Source organism: Desmodus rotundus, chromosome 9, assembly GCF_022682495.2.
Source record: "Desmodus rotundus isolate HL8 chromosome 9, HLdesRot8A.1, whole genome shotgun sequence".
NCBI lineage: Eukaryota > Metazoa > Chordata > Mammalia > Chiroptera > Phyllostomidae > Desmodus > Desmodus rotundus.
Window position 1 is genome coordinate 92110542 of NC_071395.1, and position 23716 is coordinate 92134257.

Here is a 23716-nt window from a genome sequence, read left to right on the forward strand (position 1 = left end):
TGTAAGTTCTGTCAAAACCCCAGTTTCTGCACTTTTTCATTGATTATAGTGAAAAAAGTGGTAAAGACACTTAAATTTTGCTGATTAGTACTTTTAGAAATGGGTTGATTGAAAAATAGACTTGATTATAGATAAATATGTTTAGAAAGGACATTTCTAACTTAGGTAAAAGTTTAGGGTGATATGAAATTTCAAAGGAAGAAGGATCTTGGTAATTATGTATATAATTCATTTTTAACTTATGAATTCATTCAACTTTACTGAGCACTTCCTATGGTCCAGGCATTGTTCTCGGTGCTGGGGATATGTCTTGAATATAAAAAGAATGTTCTTATTCCATAGAGCTGCATTGTAGTAGAGTAAATAGACAATAAATATGTAAACATAATCTGAACTACAAAGTAGTATGGTAATTCCTTTGAATCATTTGGAAGATATAAGCTACCTAGATCTAAGAGTTATCAAAAAAGTAATTTTTAACACTTACATTTTTCATCAGATTTTTCAAATCTGGAAGAAATAGGTCTTTTGGGAATTATTTTAATAGTTATATTAAAACTTCTCTACAGGTATTTTTAAAATCTGCCTTTCTAGCACTTTTTTTACTTTTGAAATTAATTTCGGCATGATGTGGAAGAATAGCAACATCATTCATCTTGATTTTATTTTTTTATTTATTGATTTGAGAAGGAGAAAGAGACACATCGATTTGTTGTTCTACTTATTTATGCGTTCAGTGGTTGCTCCGTGTATGTGCCCTGACTGGGGATCAGACCTGCAACTTGGTGTATGGGGATGATGCTCTAACCACCTGAGCTACGTGGCCAGGGCTTCAACTTGGTTTTACATTGGCCTGTCTGTATGGTTCAGCCACTTGATCCCTGGGCTTTAGTTTCCTCATCTATAAAGTGAGATTGTTGGCCTAGTTCCATGACTTTAACACTGTGCTCATCTGTACCACTCTTTTTCTTTCTCCTAATAGTCTAGCTTTTGTCTGTTTTATATATTGGGAATACCTGGATCTTGGTAAGATTTTATTGGAAAACAACCTTTGTACTTTATCAGAAAGCAGGTTTTATTAAGATTTTCTTGGCTGCTGAAAAGAGAGAACCTGGAGGTTGCTCAAGCAGAAAAAGTGAACTTTCTATGTAATTAAAGGCATTTCTTGTGGAAATCAAATGCAACCAGGCATTTGGTATAAAATGTTTTTCTTTCTTTCATTCTTCCTTTCTTTTAAAGATTTTATCTATATATTTTTAGAGAGAGGAGGTGGGAGGGAGAAAGAGAAGGAGAGAAACATCTATTGGTTGCTTCTTGTACACCCCCAACTGGGAACCTGTCCTGCAACCCAGGCATGTGCCCTGACCAGGAATTGAACCAGCATCCTTTCGGTTTGCATGATGATGCCCAACTAACCCACTGAGCCACACCAGTCGGGGCTTTCTTTTAAAAAAAAAAAACAAAAAGTGTAAAAATACTTACATATATATACGTGTGTGTGTGTGTATATATATATATATATATGTTGTTCTAATATATAATGTATAATACAATAGTAAATACATGTAAAATACAAAGTTTTAAAGACTTATGAAAAATATATATAGAAATGCTAATAATTACTTTTCATATCCATGTACTCCCTGGGATGATTACTCCTAGTTTTTCGAGATCATTGAAATAGCTGATCCACCCAGATCCCTTGCCTGGAAGTTCTTTGACCTCTTTAGCTTTAGTGATCTTTATCTTCGTCCTACTTCAGCCACACATTCAAAAGCTTACATCCTGGACTTTGTCATTACCACCATTTCTGATCTCAGTTTTAAACATCTTTCTGATTGTTACTTCCTGGTTTGCCAACCCACTCTACTATTCCTAAGTCAACAATTTTCAAAATGCATTGAGACTAGTCCTTTACTAGCCTACACCTAACTCTTTTTGCCCATACTGGAGTTATTTCCTTGCAGAAATTCTTAACTCTCTTGCCCAGTTCTCTGCATAGCCTGGCAGGCGAGGGAGTCTGGCCAAATCCATTTCTCTACTCAGTCTGCACCCAGGCCTTAAGGGGCCTGGGAAGTGTCAGGAATCCAGAAATACTTTGTCAACTCTCATGGCTGGTTCATTTTTTTCTCTCTTTGGACTAGTTTTCTCTCCTTGATTTACATTAGTCACTTTACTGTGGTTCACAAGTTTATTTTTCCTCTTTGCAAGAGAGTAGCCTAATGAAATTGAGCATCTCTTGGACCCTCTTCCAGATTCATAAGAGAATCAAATTGGCCTATCTTGGGGGAGATGTTTATCCTTGGTACAATAAACTATGACCAGAGGAGCAAGCTACCATACTCCAAGCATCACTCCTGGGGCCCACGCTTCAAAATGTGTGGGTAGTGGAAATGAGTGTGGGGTTACTGGTTTAGACAGGTAGTCATGATACCAAAAATGTAAGAACCACTGACCTGATTAATCTTCAAGGCAGAGAGAGGTCCTTAATCTGTAGTCCACGGATGGGAATTGCTTGAAATTTTTTGTTTGTGTATATATGTGTCTTTTAATGCAAAAGAGGTCCACAGTTTTAAAATCTTCTCAAAGGGAGCGATGACCTACAAAAGGAGTCTACCGTAGGATTTATTTTAGCAATAATAATCTGTGATTCCATGGATCTTGAAGTCTTAGCAGTGTAAGGTGAGCTAAAATAGTTTTGCTATTACATTTTGAATTCAAGATAAATAAAGAGGTGAAGAAAATACAACTTTTAATAGAAAGAAATTTGTTTTTCAAAACTTGAGTTTGACAAATGCATGTTATAAATTAGTATTTTCTTTTTACATATATTATAGATCAACAGAGGAGAATATTTTTGCCACCTCCACCTGGAATTAGAAAATGTGTCATATCTACTAATATTTCTGCCACATCTTTGACAATAGATGGAATCAGGTACAACTTTTAAAATTTATTTTCAAGCCAAGAAAACCACTTAGCTAATCATAAAACACGGAGTTTGCTTCGCTGTGCCCTCCATTAATTCCCTTCTTTCCTGCTTAACTTATAATCGCCTATCATTTTTGTTATTATTGATTGCAGGGAATAGGAAACGGAGTAGGAAGTGTACATAATATTTCTGATCCCGCTTTTTAACTGCTTGTACTTGGCAACTTGTAGCTTTCTCTTCCCAAATTAAGATTATGCATAATACTTCATGGGTGTCACTAAATAGGAAGCCAACTCTGTTTTTCTGTATTCCTATTACCAGCGTATACCTACAGTGATCTCTTCCTTTCTCACCTGGCAGCTCCACCTGGTAGAGTAAGCTTTGTACATCCAAGGGTTTGTCTGGAAGCACCGTTTCTCACTTTTCACCTTTTTATGAAATGAACTATGATGCAGGTCTCTAATGTAATCAATGATGCCATGAAATTTTGGGGTAGATACAGTAGAGAAACACTTGGCAGACTCATGGCTAATGTGAATGAAGTCCTTTCAGACTGTTGAACCATGTTCCTTTCGGATATTATTATTTATTTATTTTTCCCAATGCTTATACATACCGACATCACATATTCTTTTTTTTTTTAATTTTTATTGTTATTCAATTACAGTTGTATGCCTTTTCTCCCCATCCCTCCACCCCACCCCTGTTGAACCCACCTCCTTCCCCCACCTCCACCCTCCCACTTGATTTTGTCCGTGTGTCCTTTATAGTAGTTCCTGTCCTTTCGGATATTATCTTTTACCCAATGTATTTTATATTGTTAACTAAGTCTTTCTACCATAGGAAGGCTGGACCCAAATCTCCAAAATCGAATATATTTCTTTTTGGCAAAATGATCACCCAAATCTGAAAGGAAGTTTAATTTCTTCTCCTTTTCTCCTTTACTTTAAACATAATGGTTTCAGCCCTGGCTGGTGTGGCTCAGTGGATTGAGTGCTGGCCTGCAAACCTAAAGGTTGCTAGTTGGATTCCCGGTCAGGGCACCTGCCTGGGTTGTGGGCCAGGTCCCTGATTGGGGGCATGTGGGAGGCAACCGATCACTGTATCTCTCCCACACTGATGTTTCTCTCCCTCTCTTTCTCCCTGAGTTCCCCTCTCTCTCAAAGTAAATAAATAAAATCTTTAAAATAAAAAAATAAAAATAATGGTTTCACTAAGGGCTTAGGGGAGCAGCTCTCCTGAGTATAAATTACTCTGCAATTTTCTGTTTTCAGCAAAGGCAAGAGTTATTAAATAGTGTGTTTCAGAATGCTCCCTTAGTAAATGGTAGACTTACTGCTATTCCTAATTGTTTTGTTACATGACTTGTTCTCCATTTAATTGACTTACAATGGGATTGTTAAAGGCTAGGTGGAATTAGATTATAAACCCATTATGTTTTAGAACTGACTGTCAAGTTCGTTTATTTTTTTTAAGAGGAGAAATTTCATAACAATTAACAATTAAAAGTGAACAGTTAAGTATTATGTAATGCATTCACAACATTGTGCAACCACCATGTCTGTCTAGTTTTAAAACATATTCATCACCCCCAAATAAAATCCTATACCTTTAAGCAGTAACTCAGAATATGGTATGTATTCCATTATATGTACATACCGTAATTTGTGCCTCCGTTCAGCTCTTAATGGGTCATGGACAACCTTTTGCTTTTCTCAAATACTGCTACTGTGGACACACATCTGCAGGTACTTGTTGAGTACTGTTTTCAGTTCTTGGGGGTGCATACTTAGGGATGGATTCCTGGGTCATATGGTAATTCTCTGTTTAACATTTTGAGGAACCTTCAAACCATTTTCCACATGGGCCAAACCACTTCATACTTCCAGCAGCAATGCCTGAGGGCTCCAGTTTCTTGACTTGCAGGTTTTACAGTTAACATAGAAGTCAGCATGTAGTTGTTAGTTGGTGGAAAAGGAGAATCCAAAGTGCTTGAAAATTAACAGGTCTTTTCTTATTTTCTAGCAACTTAACTGGTTTTTGTTCTCCTTAGATATGTGGTAGACGGTGGCTTTGTGAAGCAGTTAAATCACAATCCCAGATTGGGGCTGGACATCCTGGAGGTGGTTCCAATTTCAAAGTAAGTCTCTCTGTCAAGTCTTTTTGTTCAAAGGACGGTTGATCAGATAATTTCTGGTTGGTTCAGGGGTGGGAAGTGAATTGCTTAGGAAACCCACAGAACACTTTGGGGACTTGTGCTTTTTTTTCTTCTAAAGGAGTGAGGCGTTACAGCGAAGTGGCCGAGCTGGTAGGACTTCCTCAGGAAAATGCTTTCGGATCTACAGTAAAGATTTTTGGAATCAGTGTATGCCCGACCATGTGATCCCTGAGATTAAGAGAACTAGTCTGACATCTGTAGTTCTGACCTTAAAGTGCCTTGCCATACATGATGTTATAAGGTATGTCGACAGCTTTCAAAAAAAGAAAACTGTCTTAGGGTGGAGCCAGGTTATTTCTCAGAAATTCTTTTGAAGTATTTGGCTCAGACATCCCTCCATCTCAAGGTTCAGCTAAACCCATATAAAAGGCTCTTTACATTGATTGCTTTACTAGAATGTGATCCCTTGCTCACATTTTAACGTTGGTTCAGTGGTGTGCCTCATGCTGATATTTGAGTCATTCAGTGACCACTGGCTTATTTGTTGTGAAAGGTATGTAATGACCTTAATTCTAGCCAGAAAAGATGTTTCTGTTTGTTTTTTATAGCATCTTTGTATGACCAGCATTGTACCACGCACTGTGAGAGACAGGGTAATACTCTAGTAGTTTTTTGCTTTCACTAAGCCTAAGTTATATCAGAGAAACAGGAGTCAGATACATGAAGTAACGAATAGAACTGTTAAATTAGTCAAATGTTAAACTATATAATTAATTGGCATAGGACAGTACTCTTTTTTAAAGATTTTATTTATTTTTAGAGAGAGAGGAAGGGAGGGAAAAAGAGGGAGAGAAACATCAATGTTTGATTGCCTGTAGAGCGCCCCCTACTGGGGACCTGGTCCACAACGCAGGCATGTGCCCCGACTGGGAATTGAACCTGTGACCCTTGGTTTGCAGGCTGGCGCTTAATCCACTGAGCCATACCAGCCAGGGCTAGCACAATATTATTATAGAGGCTTGAAATTTCATATTCTATACACATGGTAGAGGAAATAATGAAGGAAAGTACTGTCTTATTCTTAATTTTGGTCTTGTCTGGGGATGTAAAAATGTCAGGAACTTGAGAGAAGGTGGCCATGCATTCTTTTAAATTTTTTTATTTATTGATATTTTTCTTTTTAGAGAGAGAGGGAAACAGAGAGGGAAACATTGATTTGTTGTTCCATTTATTTAGGTATTCACTGGTTGATTCTTATATGTGCCTCGACTAGGGATTGAACCCACAACTTTGGCATATTGGGATAACGCTCTGACCAATTTAGCTACCTGGCCAGGACTGCATTCTTAAAATTTATAATAAGAAGGGAAATAATTACTAGATGCATCCAAATACATATTGTATACTCTTGGAAAATCAGTTGGAAAAAGTTTTGGTTATCACAAGACCAGAAATTTTTCTAAATGAGAATATAGATCCTAGAAAGAGGAAAGCACGTAATATATGAAATTCTAATTGTAATCATAAATAATACAAATGAAGAGCCATTTAAATAAATGTAAATTGCCAAACAGAAAGCTTTCAGATGAACCCACATTTGAATATAATGTTTATAAAGGGTAGCAGAGTAGCATATAAGCAAGAATAAATATATATTAGAAAAACAGAAACAATAATTATTTAATATCTGTACTGAGTTATTTTTTCCATGTTAAGTTTTAAGATTTACACTGTACTAAAAGTCCCCAAACTAAAGGAAAGGAAAAAAAGAAAGATTTCTCTCCCCCTTCTTTTTAAGATATGTGTAGGAAAAAGAGAGAGAGAATTAGTATTTGGGATAGATGGTATACTATTCATAGATGGCAGAAAGAAAATAGAGCTTTTCAGTTATTTTGCTTCCCTTTCTCCTCAAGAATGATTTTAAAACTAGAAAGATGAGAACAAGTCTAGATGAGGAGGAACTGATGGCCCAGATGGATTAGAAAGTAGTGAGACGAACACCTAACAACCATAAATGAGTCTGTCTTGAGGCTTTAGACATTGTTTCCATGGCACTAAAATAACTTGCACGTTTAATGTCAAATGCATTGTGGGTTGTCTATGAGAAATTATGCAGAACAGGTCACCAGAAAATTGTGAGAAATGCAAATGTCTTAATTTTTGCCATTTAGGAAAATGGTAGATTTGGGGAACAACTACTCAGTAAGCCTGACATTGATTCTGAGCAGATTCTAGTATAGTTTATTGGAAAATGGTTTAAGAGAATTTAGTGGGAACTTACAATAACCAGTGTGAATCAAAATCGTTCCCAAAGACTCTGTCATTACAAACCATCTTCCTTGCATTTGGAAGATAGGACCGCCCACACAGTTGGTGTGCTACGAGATTTTATTGAAAGATAACCTAATGTCTCTTATTTTCAGCACAGTTTTTAACAAGATTACATCTGACATCTTTGTGAATAAGGGGACACTACTGCCGAATAGAGTTTAGTTGCCAAATAGCCAAATCCATAAAGTATTGATTAATTGCTTTGTGTAGTTTAGGTAGAGGTTTTACTGTTAGGATGCTGATCTTTGCTCTTTCCTGATAAGCATTTTTGATGAAATTATTAAATAAATATTGAAGTCTTGATTATCAGATTTCTGGGAAGTGTCTTGCTATCTAATTGGTGGAGAATTAAAACCAAGATTCAGAATGATCTCAACAGGTCAGAACCTTGGACAAAAGCCACAAGGTAAAAGTCTGAAAGGCTGCGTCTTACAGCCTGTGTTTTAGTTGCACATTAAGGAAATTCATGTGGGAAGTACCCGAAATTATCCGATTACAACAAACTTAATAGAGTTTGTAATATTATGCTGTTACAAAACAATTTAAAAAATCCCACTGGCATAGAATGGTTATGTTAATAGACAGCAGTGTCCAGATGACTGGGAATTGCAACATCCCTGTTCTGTGCTGGTCACCGTACATTTGGAGTTCATTAGGATATTGTGGTTTTATGAGAAGTTTGACAAACTAGAGTGTTTCTAAAAGTTGGCAATTAAGTATAGTGAGTCCCTTAGAAACCAAATAATACCAAGAGTGCTTGGCAGATTAGTAACTGATATAACCAAGGGAGAAAAAATAACTGTAGCATTTACAAATCTGAACGGGGTCTTACAGAGAAGAGGAAGCTGATTAGTTTCACATCGCCCTAGGGCAGAGGTCACACACTGTGATCCAGGCTCCCTGACCATTTTTATAAATAAAATTTTATTGGAACATAGCCATGCCCATTCATGCATGGCTGCTCTCCCTAGGACAGCAGAGTTGAGTAATTGTGACAGAGACCATATGGCCTGCAAAGCCAGGATATTCACCCCTTGGCCTTTTACAGAAAGTCTTGCGGACTTGGAAAGCTGACTGTAAAACAGTCTGTGAGATTTTTGTTTATTTGTTTTGAAATATCAATCCTGGAATGGACTTTTGTGTAAGGTACTAGACTTTTTTGTCCTTTGTTGGACAGTTTTCAGGGTGAGAAATTGGAGTAGATGATTTATCATCTCAAGACTTATGGTGGAAAAAATAATCCAGTGCAGAATTGCTCCTCTTTAAAAGTGTATTGTTACTCTTTAAAAGTATATATGTATATTCATGCTTGGTTATATGACACTCTGTTATCCTTTGTGAAAATTATTAATTGTCCTATGGTATTGTGGTTATGTAAGAGAATCTCTTTTTGGGGGGGATGCATGCTGAATAATTTGGGGGTGAATTAGCGTTGTATTTGCAACTTGCCTTCAGAGTTCAAGAGAAAGTAAGTACATATACATATATAAAACAAGTACGGTAAAATTAATTGAATATACTTGCCTTTTAATCAAAAGTCATTTTGAAGTAATATTAAACAGTTTGTAATTTTTAGCCACTTTCAGTGAATTTTTCTCCATTGTTTTATACAATTGTGTAAAATGTAATAAACTGTGGACCAAAGAACAGAGTCGAGTTGACACTGGCTATGAAGAATGAGGCAGGGTTAAGATAAGAGTAATGGCAAGAGTGTTCCAGCTAAGAAGATCAAAAAGAGGTGCTTGAATTAATAGAAGACTGATTCCGAAAGAAGTTATTTCCCCCTTTGCTGAATACAGATCATGATCATAGAATGGCTAAAAAAGAGAGAAAGAGAAATGCAAAAAATAGGAGAGCTAAGACCTTTTAAAGAAAAGTTTCAAGTCTGTATAAAATCTTAGTTTTCAAGAAATGGAATCTTGCCCTGACTGGTGTGGCTCAGTGGGTTGGGGCAGTGGCCCGCAAACTGGAAGGTTGCCGGTTCAACGCCCAGTCAGGGCACATGCATGGCTTGCGGCCAGGTCCCCACTGGGGCGTGCGAGAGGCAACCGATGAGCGTTTCTCTCACATGATGTTTCACTCCCTCTCTTTCTCCCTTCCTTCCTCTGTCTCTAAAAATAAATAAAATCTAAAAAAAAGAAAAAGAAGAAAGAAATAGAATCTCATTTTATGTCTCATGTCAACATACAGGTTTCCCTATTTGGATCCACCTAATGAGAGACTTATTTTGGAAGCCCTTAAACAGCTTTACCAGTGTGATGCTATTGACAGGTAAAAACAACAAACGGAGCCCCTCGCCCCAAACCTGACCACAGCAGATGCTAATCTTTTAAAATAGAGTTCTTAATACTCTCCTTCATAAGTAGAAAATGATTTGTTTGAATTGAATGGATTGTTTTACCTGAAATTAGAAATTATCTTTAGTCGTTCTTTACCACAATTTTGAATTTACAAACCGTACCATAAAATTAATTTTGTTTAGTATCGGTACTACTCGATAAGTGATTTCGGAGTACTGTTTCCATGCCAGGCATTATGCTGGGTAGGTCAACACGGTACGGAGCCACAGTCCCTGTTCTCGTGACTCTGCGATGGGAAAGATTTGGTAATTATCATTCTCTCATTACTGCAAGGGCATCTTCCGTGTTTCTGTAGCATTTTGTGTCTTATGTTAAGCTACTTTACTCTGCATCATTGTTTAGTGTTTTTGGATTGTTGGCCCTTGGCAACAAGGAATTGATTATCTTTATGTTTCTCTTATCAATGACCATAGTGTATTATGTTTCTTACATTGAATTGAATTTCTGGGGGTGATTTAATTTCAGTTATATCTAATTTATTCTGAATGAGAGCACAGACATTTCATTTGTACTCTCCCAAGGTAGAAAGACTCAACAAGCTTTTCTTTCTGTTAAGGAGTGGCTACGTGACCAGATTGGGTTTGTCTATGGTGGAGTTTCCTCTGCCTCCACACCTGACGTGTGCCGTTATAAAGGCAGCTTCTTTGGACTGTGAAGATCTGCTGCTTCCAATCGCAGCGATGTTGTCTGTGGAGAACGTCTTCATTAGACCTGGTGAGCAGCTTATTGAAGAGGTTCACTTTGTAATGAATTGACTTTATTTTTTAGAACAATTTCCAGTTTATAGAAAAATTGAGGGAAAGTACAGAGACACATAGTTTCCCCTATTATTAACATTTTTCATTATTGCGGTGCATTTGTTAAAATTGATGAGCCAATATTGATACATTATTATATTATTAATTAAAGGGACCACTGTTTGTGTTGTATATTTTGTGGATTTTGACAAATCTGTAGTGACACGTATCTACCAGTACAGCATTATACAGTATAGTTTTACTACCCTAAACATTCCCCGGGCTCCACCTACTCATGCCTACGTCCCTCCCCACAACCCCATTACTCTTTTTACTGTCTCCATGGTTTTGCCTTCTCCAAAATGCCATGTAGTTGGAATCATACTGTAGGTAGCCTTTTCACATTGGCTTCTTTAACTTAGCAATGTACATTTAAGGTTTCTCCATGTCTTTTTGTGGTATGATAGTTCATTTCTTTTTATTGCCGAATAATATTCCATTGTATGAAATTTTTTCATCCCTTCACCTTTTGAAGGACATCTTGATTCTTTGATAACGTTTTGGCAATTATGGATAAATGTGCTACAGTCTGAAGTGCTCACTCTGAAACATCTGTGTGCAGTTTGTGCAGACAGAGGTTTTCAACTGACTGCTGAATAGTATGGTACGAATACGTTCAGATCTGTAGGAAACTGTCAAGCTATCTTCCAGGCCTTCCAAAGGTCTGCACCATGTTGCATTCCCACCAGCAGTGAGTCGGAGAGTTCCTGGTGCTCCCCAAGCTCACCAGCATTTGGTGTTACCAGTGGTTTGGGTTTTTGGTGAACCTAGTAGGTGTGGAGTGGTATCTCATTGTTGTTTTAATTTGTCATTCCCTGATGATATAACATGTTAACCTTCTTTTCATACCCTTATTTGCCATTTGTATATCTTCCTTGGTGTCTGATCAGGTCTTTTTAAATGGGTTGTTTGTTTTCTTATTGTTGAGTTTTAAGAGTTCTTTGTATATTTGGATAACTTTCCTGATATATAAATGATAGATCAGATATATCTTTTGCAAATATTTCTCCCAGTCTGTCGCGTTTCTTCTCATTTTCTTGACCTTGTCTTTTGCAGAGCAGAAGTTTTTAATTTTAATGACGTTCAGCTGATGAATTACTTCTTGCCTGGGCCATGCCTTTGGTGTTTTACCTGAGCAGTCATCACCATACCCACGGTCATCCAGCTTTTCTCCTGTTATCTTCTAAGATTTGGATGTCCAGTTGTTCCAGCCCCATTTGTTCAAAAGACATTTCTCCAAAGCAGTGCTTTTGCTCCTTTGTCAAAGATCATTTGACTGTATTTGTGTTGACCTGTTTCTACACCCTGTATTCTCTTCTATCGGTCTGTTTTTCTGTTCTGCTATCAACACCACACTGTCTTCATTATTGGATCTTGATAGTAACTTTTGAGTTGGATAGGGTCAGTTTCTGACTTTCTTCTGTTTTGGCTATTCTGGGTCTTTCCCCTTTCCATATAAACTTTAGAATCAGTTTGTTGAGATCCACAAAATAACTTGCTAGGACTTTAGTTGGGACCGAGTTGAATCTGTAGATCAAGTTGGAAAGAGCTGACGTCTTGATGGTATTGTCTTCCTATTCATGTACATGGGGTAGCTCTCCATTTATTTAGATCTCTAGTATTTCACTGAGCAGTTTATTTTTTTAATTTATAAGAAATTTTTATTGAACTTACTGGGGTGGCATTGGTTAATAAACTTGCGTAGATTTTAAGCACACAATTCTATAATACATCCTCTGTTCACTGTTGTGTGTTCATCGGCACTGAGCATTTTCGGGTACTGTATACCTAGCCCTGTGGGGTATGAACCTGAAGACAAACAGTTCTTACATTTTGTTATCCTTTAACTTAGTTGTTTGAAATAGGGAATATATAGTGTTCCTGGCTGACAGCTAATTTCCTCTCACTGTTAAAAGTAGATAGTATGGTGAACCTTTGCCCTGTTGTAGTACATTAGTAATATATTAACCTTTTTTGACCCCCAAGAATCACATGAAATGGTAGTTTGGCCCTTGTACCCTTAGAGAATTGTTTTGAGGTTTTCATGTCTTTAAACTTTTGCTGCTTTCTTTTCTTGGTGTGTCAGTATGGGACACAGCTTAGTTTGTCACATGTCAGCTTTGCTTTCTTCTAGTGGGGGTCACAACTTTTCATTTGTAGAACCAGGGGGTGGGATTAAGGTGATCTAATTCTTATAGTCTTGTAGGGCCAGAAAGAGAAAGTATTTTTCCTTGCTGGTATATTTAAATAGATGAAACCAGCCTGGTGTTAGCCTTTTTTTTTTTTGTAACATTTTGTAATGTAATTAAAAAAAATTTTATTTATTGATATTTTAGAAATAGAGAAAAAACACATCAATTTGTTGTTCCACTTACTTATGTATTCATTTGTTGAATTTTGTATGTGCCCTGACTGGGGGGTCAAACCTGCAACCTTGGCATATTGGGCCATCACTCTAACCAACTGAGCTACCTGGCCAGGGCCTTACAATACAATTTTAGACTTACAGAAATGTTGAAAGACTATGAGAGGAAGTTCTTTATACTTTTTATCTAGTTTCAGCAAATTTTAATATTATGCTGCATTTGCTTAATTATTCTCTTTCTATATGTATAAACGTACATTTTCTTTTTCTGACTCATTTGAGAGTAAATTGGAGGCATTGTGCTCCCTTACCACAAAATACTTAAGTGTGTGCTTACGAAGAACAAGGGTAATCTCTCATATAACCAAAGTAGAGTTATCAAAGTTAGGAATTTTAACATTGATACAATACTATTATCTAGTCCAGAGTCCATATTTAAATTGTTCATTGTCCCTAGAATATGCAAAAGTAGTTTCAGAATCACTAAGCTATATGATTGTTAAAGGCAACACTATATAACTAGAGTTCAATATTTGCTTAGTTTTTTTTTTTTTTTTTAGGTAAAATTTACATGTAGTAAAATGTATTATAATATTCTTAGGTGTATAATTCAGTTAATTTTGTGAAAACCATACACCTATAAGCCACCACACCCCTGTCAAGGTATGGAACAGTTTTATCACTCCAGAAAATTCCCTCAGTACTCCCTCCCAGGCAGATACCATCCCGCCGCCCACATCAGCCACTTTCCTGATTGTTTTCGGGTTGCTTTTGTCTCATGTGAAACATCATACAGATAGAATTATACAGTATGTACTTTTTGTGTGTGACTTCTTTTGGTCAACATACTATATGTGAGATTCATCCATTTTGTTTTATGTAACAGCGCTTTGTTCTTTTTATTGAGTAGTATTTTGTTACTATGTGAGTATTCAACGAGTCAGTTTATTATTCTGTTGATGGACATTTGAATTGTTTCTTTTGTCCTACTTGGAATTCATTAAACTTTTTGATGTATAGATTAATGTTTTTCATCAAATCTTGGAATTACTTCCTCAAAAATTTTTCTGCCCTTTTCTCTCCTTTCCTTTTGGCACTGCCTGTGCTTAATGGTGTCCCACATTTCTCAGACTGTTCCTTTTCCTTCATTTTTATCTCTCTGTTCTTGGAATTTCAGTCTCCCTTGATCTGCAATTTGCTGATTTGTTCCTCTGCCAGCCCGTGTCTACTGTTGAGCCCCATGTAGTGAAGCCTTCATTTTGTTTATTGTACATTTCTACTCCAGCAGTCAGCCACTGCCAGGGAGAGGTTGTACCTAAGTCCCTTAAGCCAGTGATGTTGTCACTCTTTACTGTTAGGCCTGTGTTGTGGGGTGTGGAGACAATTTTCACAATTGAGGGAGTTTATGAGTTTGTCCTATGCTGAGCCAGAGGCTCAGATGGTCCCTCTCCTTTGCTTCCGAGACAGTGCAGCCTTGGGCATTTGTACAGTCTTCCACAACATGAGGACAACTATGGTTTTAACAGGTTTCTCTGATCTTTCAGTTACATTTTTGGCTGGTCTGTCTCTGTTACTACTACACCAAGCTGTTAGCCTCTCCACTGATGGCTCTGCTCTTGTTGACAGTGTCCTGGGGCATAAGTTGCTTCGTAGTCTGATCCAAATAAAAGTTGGGCACCTCGGCAGGGGCAAGGTGTTACCAGTCTCTGGCAGCGTTTGCCCCCACCTACCCCTGGGAAGAATCTCTGTGCTGTGGAGCGGGGGATTGATTGGGCTGCTGCTCTTCACTGGCTGCCCTGCCTGGGGCCTCCCTGTGCAGCAGAAGCTTGGGGTGGCAGGTGGTGGGAACTTCTGACCAGTAGTCTCAGCCTCCTCAGCACAAAGCCTGGCAAGATGGGATCTGTGGTTATACCCTGGCTGCCAAAAACATTTTGTAATTTAAAAATCTTAAAAATACTGAACAGCTCTAGGAAACTGGGAGTAGTGGAGCTACCACTCAGCCACTGAACTCACTGGACAGATCGATCTACAATACAGAGCAGTAAGGCAATGGGGGACTGCACTGTAATCAGCTGTCCCCCTGTTCATCAGCTGCTTGGCCCGGATCCTCCATACGGAGTAGAAACTGGGGGTGAGAGAAGGGGCATCACCAGGTCAAGGTTGCCCCTGAATTAGCTCTGCATACACAGTTGTGGGAGGATGGCCGTGTCACCTATTCCAATGCAGTGCTCCCTGTGGTTCCTAGTGAATCCCACAGATTCAGTCAGTCTCCAGAGATTTTGATAATTTTGACTAGTTTAATAGATGTCTCTGTGGGAGAGAGGTTCTGCCTAACTCTTCACACTACCATTTCCAATATATTGTAAAGTTAAAAAGGCAAACACTGCAAAAGAAATTAAGTGAAAAATAAGTCTTCCTTTCCTAAATATGTCTGCAGGTCTGATTGCCAGAGGCAGCAACTACCACCAGTGTCTTATTCACACTTAGATCCTCTTGCTGTATATACGTATATGTCCCAGATTTAATTTTTAAACCTGGATCATTAGCATCTTCAGCCGCTGCAAAAAGCGTCTTCAGTTTTTGAGCATGTGCCTTGCTGACTTTTGTTACATCCAAAGTGTGCATTGATTGGCTTTCCAGCTGCTTCTAAGTGCATTTATTTATTTATTTTTTTAAAAAGACTTTATTTATTCTTAGAGAGGGGGAAGGAAAGGAGAAAGAGAGGGAGAAAAACAGCTATGTGTGGGAGAACCATCAACTGGTTGCTTCCCGCATGCACCCTTACTAGGGACTGGGCCTGCAACCCAGGCAAGTCCCCTGACTGGGAATTGAACTTGAGACCTTTCACTTTGTGGGACAGTGCCATGGGACGACGCCCGACCAACTGAGCCACACTGGTCAGGGTTACAATATAGCTGTTTTTGAGAATGAATAATTCTATCTATACTGACATGAAGTTGCTCTTAAATAGATAAAGGAAGTTTCAGAACACACATATACCCTATTTATGTTAAAATAAATTATTATATATGTATCCTTATATATACATAGAGAATATCTTGAAGGACATACACTAACTAATTAACAATGGTGCCCTGGCTGGTGTGGTTCAGTGATTGGAGGGCCGGCCTGCTGAACCAAGGGGTTGCTGGTTTGATTCCCAGGCAGGGCATGTGCCTGGGTTGCGGGCCAGGTCCCCAGTGGAGGGGTGTATGAGAGGCAACCACACATTGATGTTTCTCTCCCTCTCTCTCCCTCCCTTCCCTTTTCTCTGAAAATAAACAAATAAGTCTTTGAAAAAAGAAAAATAAATAATTAACAATGGTTAACCTTGAGGATTGGCTTATGGGTAATGTGACAAAGTGGAGAACATTGAATTTTTATGTAATTTCTTTACTGTGAGCAGGGTTTACTCCTATGATAAAAATGAATTAAAAATAAGTATTAAATACTATTGTAAAGGCAAATGGATTGGGAGAAATAATGTTTGTATTCTTATAAAATCTCTGAAGTATGGTTAAAAGAAGAAAAGGAGTTGTGGGAGTAATTAGAGCCTCCCCCAAAAAAGTTAATAGAGAAATTTTAATGAGCTTGAGTAAACAAAGGGAATGTAGGCACTTGATGTAAAGTAGAACTGAATTGCCTCTGCGACTGTCATTTTAGTCGACCCAGAGTACCAGAAGGAAGCAGAGCAGAGACATCGAGAATTGGCAGCCAAAGCTGGAGGATTTAATGACTTTGCAACGTTAGCTGTCATTTTTGAGCAGTGCAAATCGAGGTATGCGAGTTGTATGTACTGGGAATTGTCAGTTTGAAATATAGCTCCAACATGTCCTCACTGTGTGACTTCAGACAGGTGGGTTCGGGGGGCATGATACTGACCTTAAAGTATTTTTGTGAACATTAATGAGGTTTATCTATGTCAGGCGACTGTTCCCTAGTAGGCATTTATTATATAATAGTTCTTTCATATTTCCCTAATCCTTTTCTGAAAATGACCGTAGAGAATTTTGGTTTTACATAGGTAGCTTAGATGAGAAAATGATTGGATATTTTGTTAAAGCATATGTGCATAAAAATCCACTTACAAATGATTTTTTAATTCACTCAGAGGCACCCACATTAATTTGTTTTTTTTCAAATTCCTTGAAGTGCTTTTTCAGTAGTAGGATGGGTCTCATAAAAGAGCTGCCGGTTGCTTTTTATTTTCTAGTTTTGCAACAGAAATGAGGATGTTAGGCTCTTTCACTTGTAGAAGATATTTTCAAGATACCAGTGTTTTTGTTTTGCAGTGGAGCTCCAGCTTCCTGGTGCCAAAAACATTGGATTCATTGGAGGTGCTTATTTTCTGCGTTTCGTGTTGAAGCTCAACTTCGAGAACTGATCAGGAAGCTTAAACAGGTGATTGCTACAATGGCTTTTTTCTTCAGTAGCATTTGGGCAAGACCCTCTGAGTACCAAAACCATATAAATTATGAAATGTTCTAGTCCGGCTTGTAGTCACAGGTGTGCCATTCCTAACCCTGTGTGAGGAACAAGCATAGTAATCTCTCATCCTTCTCCGAGGCCCTTTACCTGGCCTGGCGTGTCTCCTCACATTCATATGCTAATAAGTACTCCTCTGAATACAGATCTCTCTCTGTGTGCAGTTCTCTTCTCTCCTGAATGCCTGTGAACTCTAGTCATTTTGGTCTCCCTGGGCTCTCAGCTCTTTCTCTAACTCAGGGAGTTCTCTAGATTCAACTTGGGTTTTACCTTCTCTGCACTTTGATCCAAAATCTCATTCAAGGCTGATTAAGCTGGGGCAGTTGTGGGTTTTTCTTCATTTATTTCCTTTAGTTACTTATTTCTTAAAAGATCACTATCCCTTATTGCTTGATATCCATACAATATTTTGGAAATCATTATTTCATAAGTTTTGTCAATTTTTTGGTTGTTTCAAGCAGAAGGGTAAATCTGTTCCCTCCTACTCCATATTAGCCAGACACAGCATCTTTAGAAATGTGGACTTTTCAAAATAAAAGAATGTTTTAAATTGTTGTGTGAGATTTACCACTGTATATATATATTATTTCTATAGCAAAGTGATTTCCCAAGAGAGACCTTTGAGGGCCCTAAACATGAAGTGCTGCGAAGATGTCTTTGTGCAGGCTATTTCAAAAATGTAGCTCGAAGGTAAGGAATATGAGCTTGAGAGATACATAAAGAAATACTACTGTATTTGACTATAATATTGAACTACTTAATATTAAAGTTTGGTGGTTTGCTTATAGCTCTTTGGCTATGATGACATCTATTAAGTGACCCTTTTCATAATTGTGACTGGTGCAGGCCTCAGAGTAGGATATTGCAGCTCAGCTGGGGCAGGAGGGGAGTCTGAAGGACAGCTTTCCAGTCTGGGTGTCAGTGTCTACACTGAGTGACAAGGCTTGTCTTGCAGAGGGGTGGCTCTGTGTGGAGTGGGAAGGCCTAAAGGATGAGTTGAGGATAGCATCCCTGAAGTGTAGGCTGGTGTGAGTGTCAGGGCTTGAGCAGGGTGGAGAAAGCAGCACCCACATGGAAGTTCTTCAGTATTGAGGGTCAGAGTGAAGAGGGCATCTGTGCAAGGAAAGGGTAACAGTGTTGGTGATAGAGATTCATTATATACAGAGGAATTGATCACATAGTTAATATATTAAGCATAATAGTGAAGGGAGTTGGAGATACTGAAAGGGAGAACACAAGAATGAATTCTGTGGTGTTGGATTGGAACTTTAGGGAGTTATTGTGAACTTAGGTTTTTTAATAGATGGAAGGATAGAAGGATGTGGAAATAAAAACACATGTTACTGAGTATATGTATAAAACATTATGTATATAAGCATTTATATACATACATATCTTAACTCTGAGATGGACTGGGAACAATGATAATGCCCATATCTTGACTTGGAAAAATCATCTGCTGCATGAAGGACTCACAGTGTTTTGGAGAAGTAGGGCTGGGAAAGTACCAGATGAGCCCAGAACATCTTATTTTGCCAGCAAGCAAAGAAGTGATCAGCAAAGGTTGTGACTGTGTCAGCTTGAATAGGCTCCAGCTGATCAACTGTGGGACATTTTGAACATCAAAATAAGTGATAGTAATGGAGTGTATAACCCACTGAACAAAATATGAAGCCATGTGTCTATACTCATATAAATTAGTAACTGAGTGAATTAAAAGTTTAAGGACAAATGGAGTTATTTACACAGTGGAGCATATCTCTACAAATTTTTTAAAATTGAATTTTAAAAATTCAGTGGAGTGACATTGGTTAATAAAATTATGTAGGTGTCAGCCCTGGCTGGTGTGGCTCAGTTGGTTGGAGCATCATCCTATAACTGAAAAGTTGCAGGTTCGATTCCCGGTTTGCGCATTTATAGGAGGCAACTGATCTATGCTTCTGTCTTGCATTGATGTTTCTCTCTCTCCCTTCCTCTTTCTAAAAGCAGTGAAAAAATGTACTCGGGAGAGGATAAAAAAATTATATAGGTTTCAGGTGTACAATTCTGTAATACATCATCTTTATATTGTATTGTGTGTTCCCTGAGCCTCCTTCCATTACCATTTATTCCTCCTATAAAATTCTTAATTACAAAGGGAAAAGTATCTTAGTGGAAAAGCCAGGCAGATGCTATCTAAATCAAACATTCAAAGTGAACATTTAACAGTTATGAAACAAATCAAAGTCATGTTTTTCCTGATAGCATATGATGAAAACACAGCATCACTTCTGTGATATTCCTGCCAAAGATGCATAACACGAATCTAATTATGCTGAAACAGACAAGCTCACATTGACGGACATACCGCAGTATAACTAGCCTATGATCTTTAAAGGTGTCAGGACCGTGGAGGTCAAAGAAAGACTGGGGAAGTATCCAGAATGAAGGAGACTAAGGGGACATGAAAAGTAAAGGCAATACATGATTTTTGAACTGGATCTTTACGAGGACATTTGACAAAACTGATGTATTACTAACATTTAAGGATTAGTATTAGATTTAATCCTTAAATGTTAGTAATATATAAGTGTTAATTGCTGGTTTTGTCAGATGATTATGGTTATGTAGAAGAATGTCCTTGAGTATAGGAAATGCACACTAAGATATTTGGGAATGATGGGGCATAAGGTTGGCAACTAATTCTCAGATGGTTCAAGTAAAAAATACTTTTGTGCTGTACAAATATATACTGCACAGATATATAAACAAATAACGCTGTCTGATCTGTGTTATAATAGGAATATATATAAAGTACCACAGGAAATCGATTGTGGTCACAATCAAATTAGGGCTATTACTTTGACAAGTTTTTTTTTAAATAATATTTGTGTAGGGAAGTATAGAAGAGGGTAAGAATTTGAAATTAAGATCATGAATTAGAAAAATTCATGAAATGTTCTAATTGTCAGATTTTAGAATAGTGAAAATAATTAATACCTTTGAAAAAAAGAATATAAAGAACACTGTGTTGAAGTCAGAGGACCTATGATTGGGGCTTTTACCACACATTAGCTCTGACCTTAAGAGGCTAGCCAATTTTTTTGAAATCTCACTTTTGACTTTGAAGTGCCTAGCTGTCAAAACTCATAAGTTGTGGAGAACCAAGATGGCAGTGTAGGTAGACACACTGCGCCTCCTTGCACAACCAGAACTGACAGAAAATCGAACGGCAAGGAAGTCCGACATCAAGGAGATAAAAAATAAACATTCATCCAGACCGGTAGGAGGGGCGAAGAGGGGCAGCGGGCGGAGAGGACTCGAGTTGCCATGGCGGGACCGAGACTGGCGGAGTGTGGGAGGAACGGGGCAGGCAGTCTGACCACTAGCAGACCCTGCGGCCCCACACTCGCGCACAGATAAACCCAGATGCACAGATAAACCCAGACGAACAGCGGGGGAGCGGAGTCGGCTGCATAACCTAGGGCTCCAGCACAGGGAAATAAAGCCTCAAACCTCTGAGTGAAAACACCCGTGGGGGTTGGGGCAGCAGCAGGAGAGACTCCCAGCCTCACAGGAGAGCTCGTTGGAGACACCCACAGGGGCCTACAGTGTGCACAAGCCCACCCACTCGGGAACCAGCACCAGAGGGGCCCAATTTGATTGTGGGTAGTGGAGGGAGTGACTGAAAGCAGAGAGTGGAGCAAGCGCCATTGCTCCCTCTTGGCCCCTCCCCTACCTATAGCGTCACAGCGCAGCGACCAGCGTTACCCCGCCCCAGGGAACACCTAAGGCTCCGCCCCTTTAAGTAACAGAAGCACCAAGACAAAAAAAAAAAAAAAATGGCCCAAATGACAGAACACTTCAAAGCTCCAGAAATAATTCAACTAAGCAGCGAACAGATAGCCAACCTATCAGATGCACAGTTCAAAACACTGGTAATCAAGAAGCTCACAGAATTGGTTGAATTTGGTTGAAAACTAGATGAAAAAATGAAGGCTATGCTAAGAGAAACAAAGGAAAATGTACAGGGAACCAATAGTGATGCGAAGGAAACTGGGACTCAGATTGACGGTGTGGACCAGAAGGAAGAAAGAAACATCCAACCAGAAAAGAATGAAGAAACAATTCGGAAAAATGAGGAGAGGCTTAGGAACCTCCAGGACATCTTGAAACGTTCCAACATCTGAATTATAGGGTAACCAGAAGGAGAAGAGGAAGAGCAAAAAATTGAAAACTTATTTGAACAAATAATGAAGGAGAACTTCCCTAATCTGGCAAAGGAAATAGACTTCCAGGAAGTCCAGGAAGCTCAGAGAGTCCCAAAGAAGCTGGACCCAAGGAGGAACACACCAAGGCACATCATAATTACATTAGCCAAGATGAAACAGAAGGAGAGAATCTTAGAAGCAGCAAGAGCAAGAGAAAAGGACACAGTTACCTACAAAGGAGTTCCCAGAAGACTGTCATCTGATTTCTCCAAAGAGACCTTACAGGCAAGAAGGGACTGGCAAGAAGTATTCCAAGTCATGAAAGGCAAGGACCTCCATCCAAGATTGCTCTATCCAGCAAAGCTATCATTTAGAATGGAAGGGAAGATAAAGTGCTTCTCAGATAAGGTCAAGTTAAAGGAGTTCATCATCACCAAGCCCTTATTATATGAAATGTTAAAGGAACTTATCTAAGAAAAAGAAGATAAAAAATATGAACAGTAAAAATGACAGCAAACTCATAGTTATTAACAACCACACCTAAAACAAAAACAAAAGCAAACTAAGCAAACAACTAGAACAGGAACGGAACCACAGAAATGGAGTTGACATGGAGGGTTATCAACAGGGGAGTGGGAGGGGGAGAGGGGGGGAAAGGTACAGAGAATAAGTAGCATAGATGATAGGTGGAAAATAGACAGGGGGAGGGTAAGAATAGTGTAGGAAATGTAGAAGCCAAAGAACTTATAAGTATGACCCATGGACATGAACTATAGGGGGGGAATGTGGGAGGGAGGGGGTGGGCAGGATGGAGTGGAGTGAGGGGGGGGGAATGGGACAACTGTAATAGCATAATCAATAAATATATTAAAAAATAACATAAAAAATAAAGTGAAACAGGAAAAAAAGAAAGAAAGGTTGAGATTAATTTTGACCTTTAAAAAAAAACAAAAAAACTTATAGGTTGTTTTAAGTCTTTAGTATGAAAGTATTTTGGAAACTTTAAAGCACAAATAGAGTGTTGTTAATATTACTACTTACTCACCAAAAGTGTTTGTACTTAAATAAATGACTGTTTAAGTTGTATCATTAGTTTGAGATGAATTGGTAGAGAAGTTGTAGTGACAGTCAAATAAATTTAAACCTCTATCTATAGTGCTCTTTGTAGCAGAACATATTATAATTGTTTATTATTTGACTTAGTGCTCTACTTCTTTGTTTTACTGTTACTGTGTTTATCCTTTGGTTTTCTGGTTTTTAGATCTGTTGGGAGAACGTTTTGCACAATGGATGGGCGTGGAAGCCCAGTTCACATTCATCCTTCCTCAGCAGTAAGTACCTTATTTTTAATAAAGAGAAGAAATTTGTAACATTATAGGAATAACTAATATCCAAATGTCTTCTACTTTTTGCTCTGAGGTTAAGTTTATCATATAAGGTTGTAAAGGTATTGAGTTGGTCCATGCCTCCTGTTTGAAGCATATAGGGATTGATTCAGAAAAGGTTGAGCTAATAGTGTTCGGTTGATCTAATGTGGAATAAGGCAGTTTATTGAGTTATCGTCTTTAAATGAATTCTTTTATTTAGCTTCATGAACAGGAAACCAAACTTGAATGGATCATTTTTCATGAGGTATTAGTTACCACCAAAGTCTACGCAAGGATCGTGTGTCCAATTCGTTACGAATGGGTGAGAGACTTGTTACCCAAGTTGCATGAATTTAACGCACATGATTTGAGCAGTGTGGCCCGACGTGAAGCAAGAGAAGATGCAAGAAGGAGATGGACAAATAAGGAAAATGTAAAACATCTAAAAGGTGAGGGTGTCACTTGTTCTAGTGATATAAGTGCAGGAAGCATATATGTCCAAATTCTCATGTAATTACAGAAATACTGTTACAGAGTTTAGATTCTGGCTCTATCTATTCAGAAAGCAAAGAATTAATCAGGAGCCTCAGACTTAGTATCTTTGACTTCCTTCTTTCCTTCCAGTTAATCTTGTTTTTCTTAACCCCTCTGTCCAACATTATTAACAAGAACATATATTGAGCTTTGACCATATGCTAAAACCTTGCATTACCCCATTGAATTTTCACAAT

At 38.3% G+C, this 23716-nt stretch overlaps 1 protein-coding gene across 2 annotated transcripts in view; it reads left to right on the plus strand.

Moving 5' to 3' along the window:
• Window positions 1-23716, plus strand: part of DHX40 (DEAH-box helicase 40) — a 38088-nt gene that overhangs the window by 12396 nt on the left and 1976 nt on the right. The window contains exons 8-17 of one of the 2 annotated variants that reach the window (XM_024573071.3): window positions 2838-2937; window positions 4986-5072; window positions 5209-5391; window positions 9612-9692; window positions 10338-10495; window positions 16607-16721; window positions 17236-17344; window positions 18024-18118; window positions 22880-22949; window positions 23206-23434. In XM_024573071.3, the coding sequence (XP_024428839.2) occupies window positions 2838-2937; window positions 4986-5072; window positions 5209-5391; window positions 9612-9692; window positions 10338-10495; window positions 16607-16721; window positions 17236-17344; window positions 18024-18118; window positions 22880-22949; window positions 23206-23434 (1227 nt within the window). The remainder of the gene's footprint in view (window positions 1-2837; window positions 2938-4985; window positions 5073-5208; window positions 5392-9611; window positions 9693-10337; window positions 10496-16606; window positions 16722-17235; window positions 17345-18023; window positions 18119-22879; window positions 22950-23205; window positions 23435-23716) is intronic. The other variant, XM_045182364.2, reaches the window with a different exon arrangement.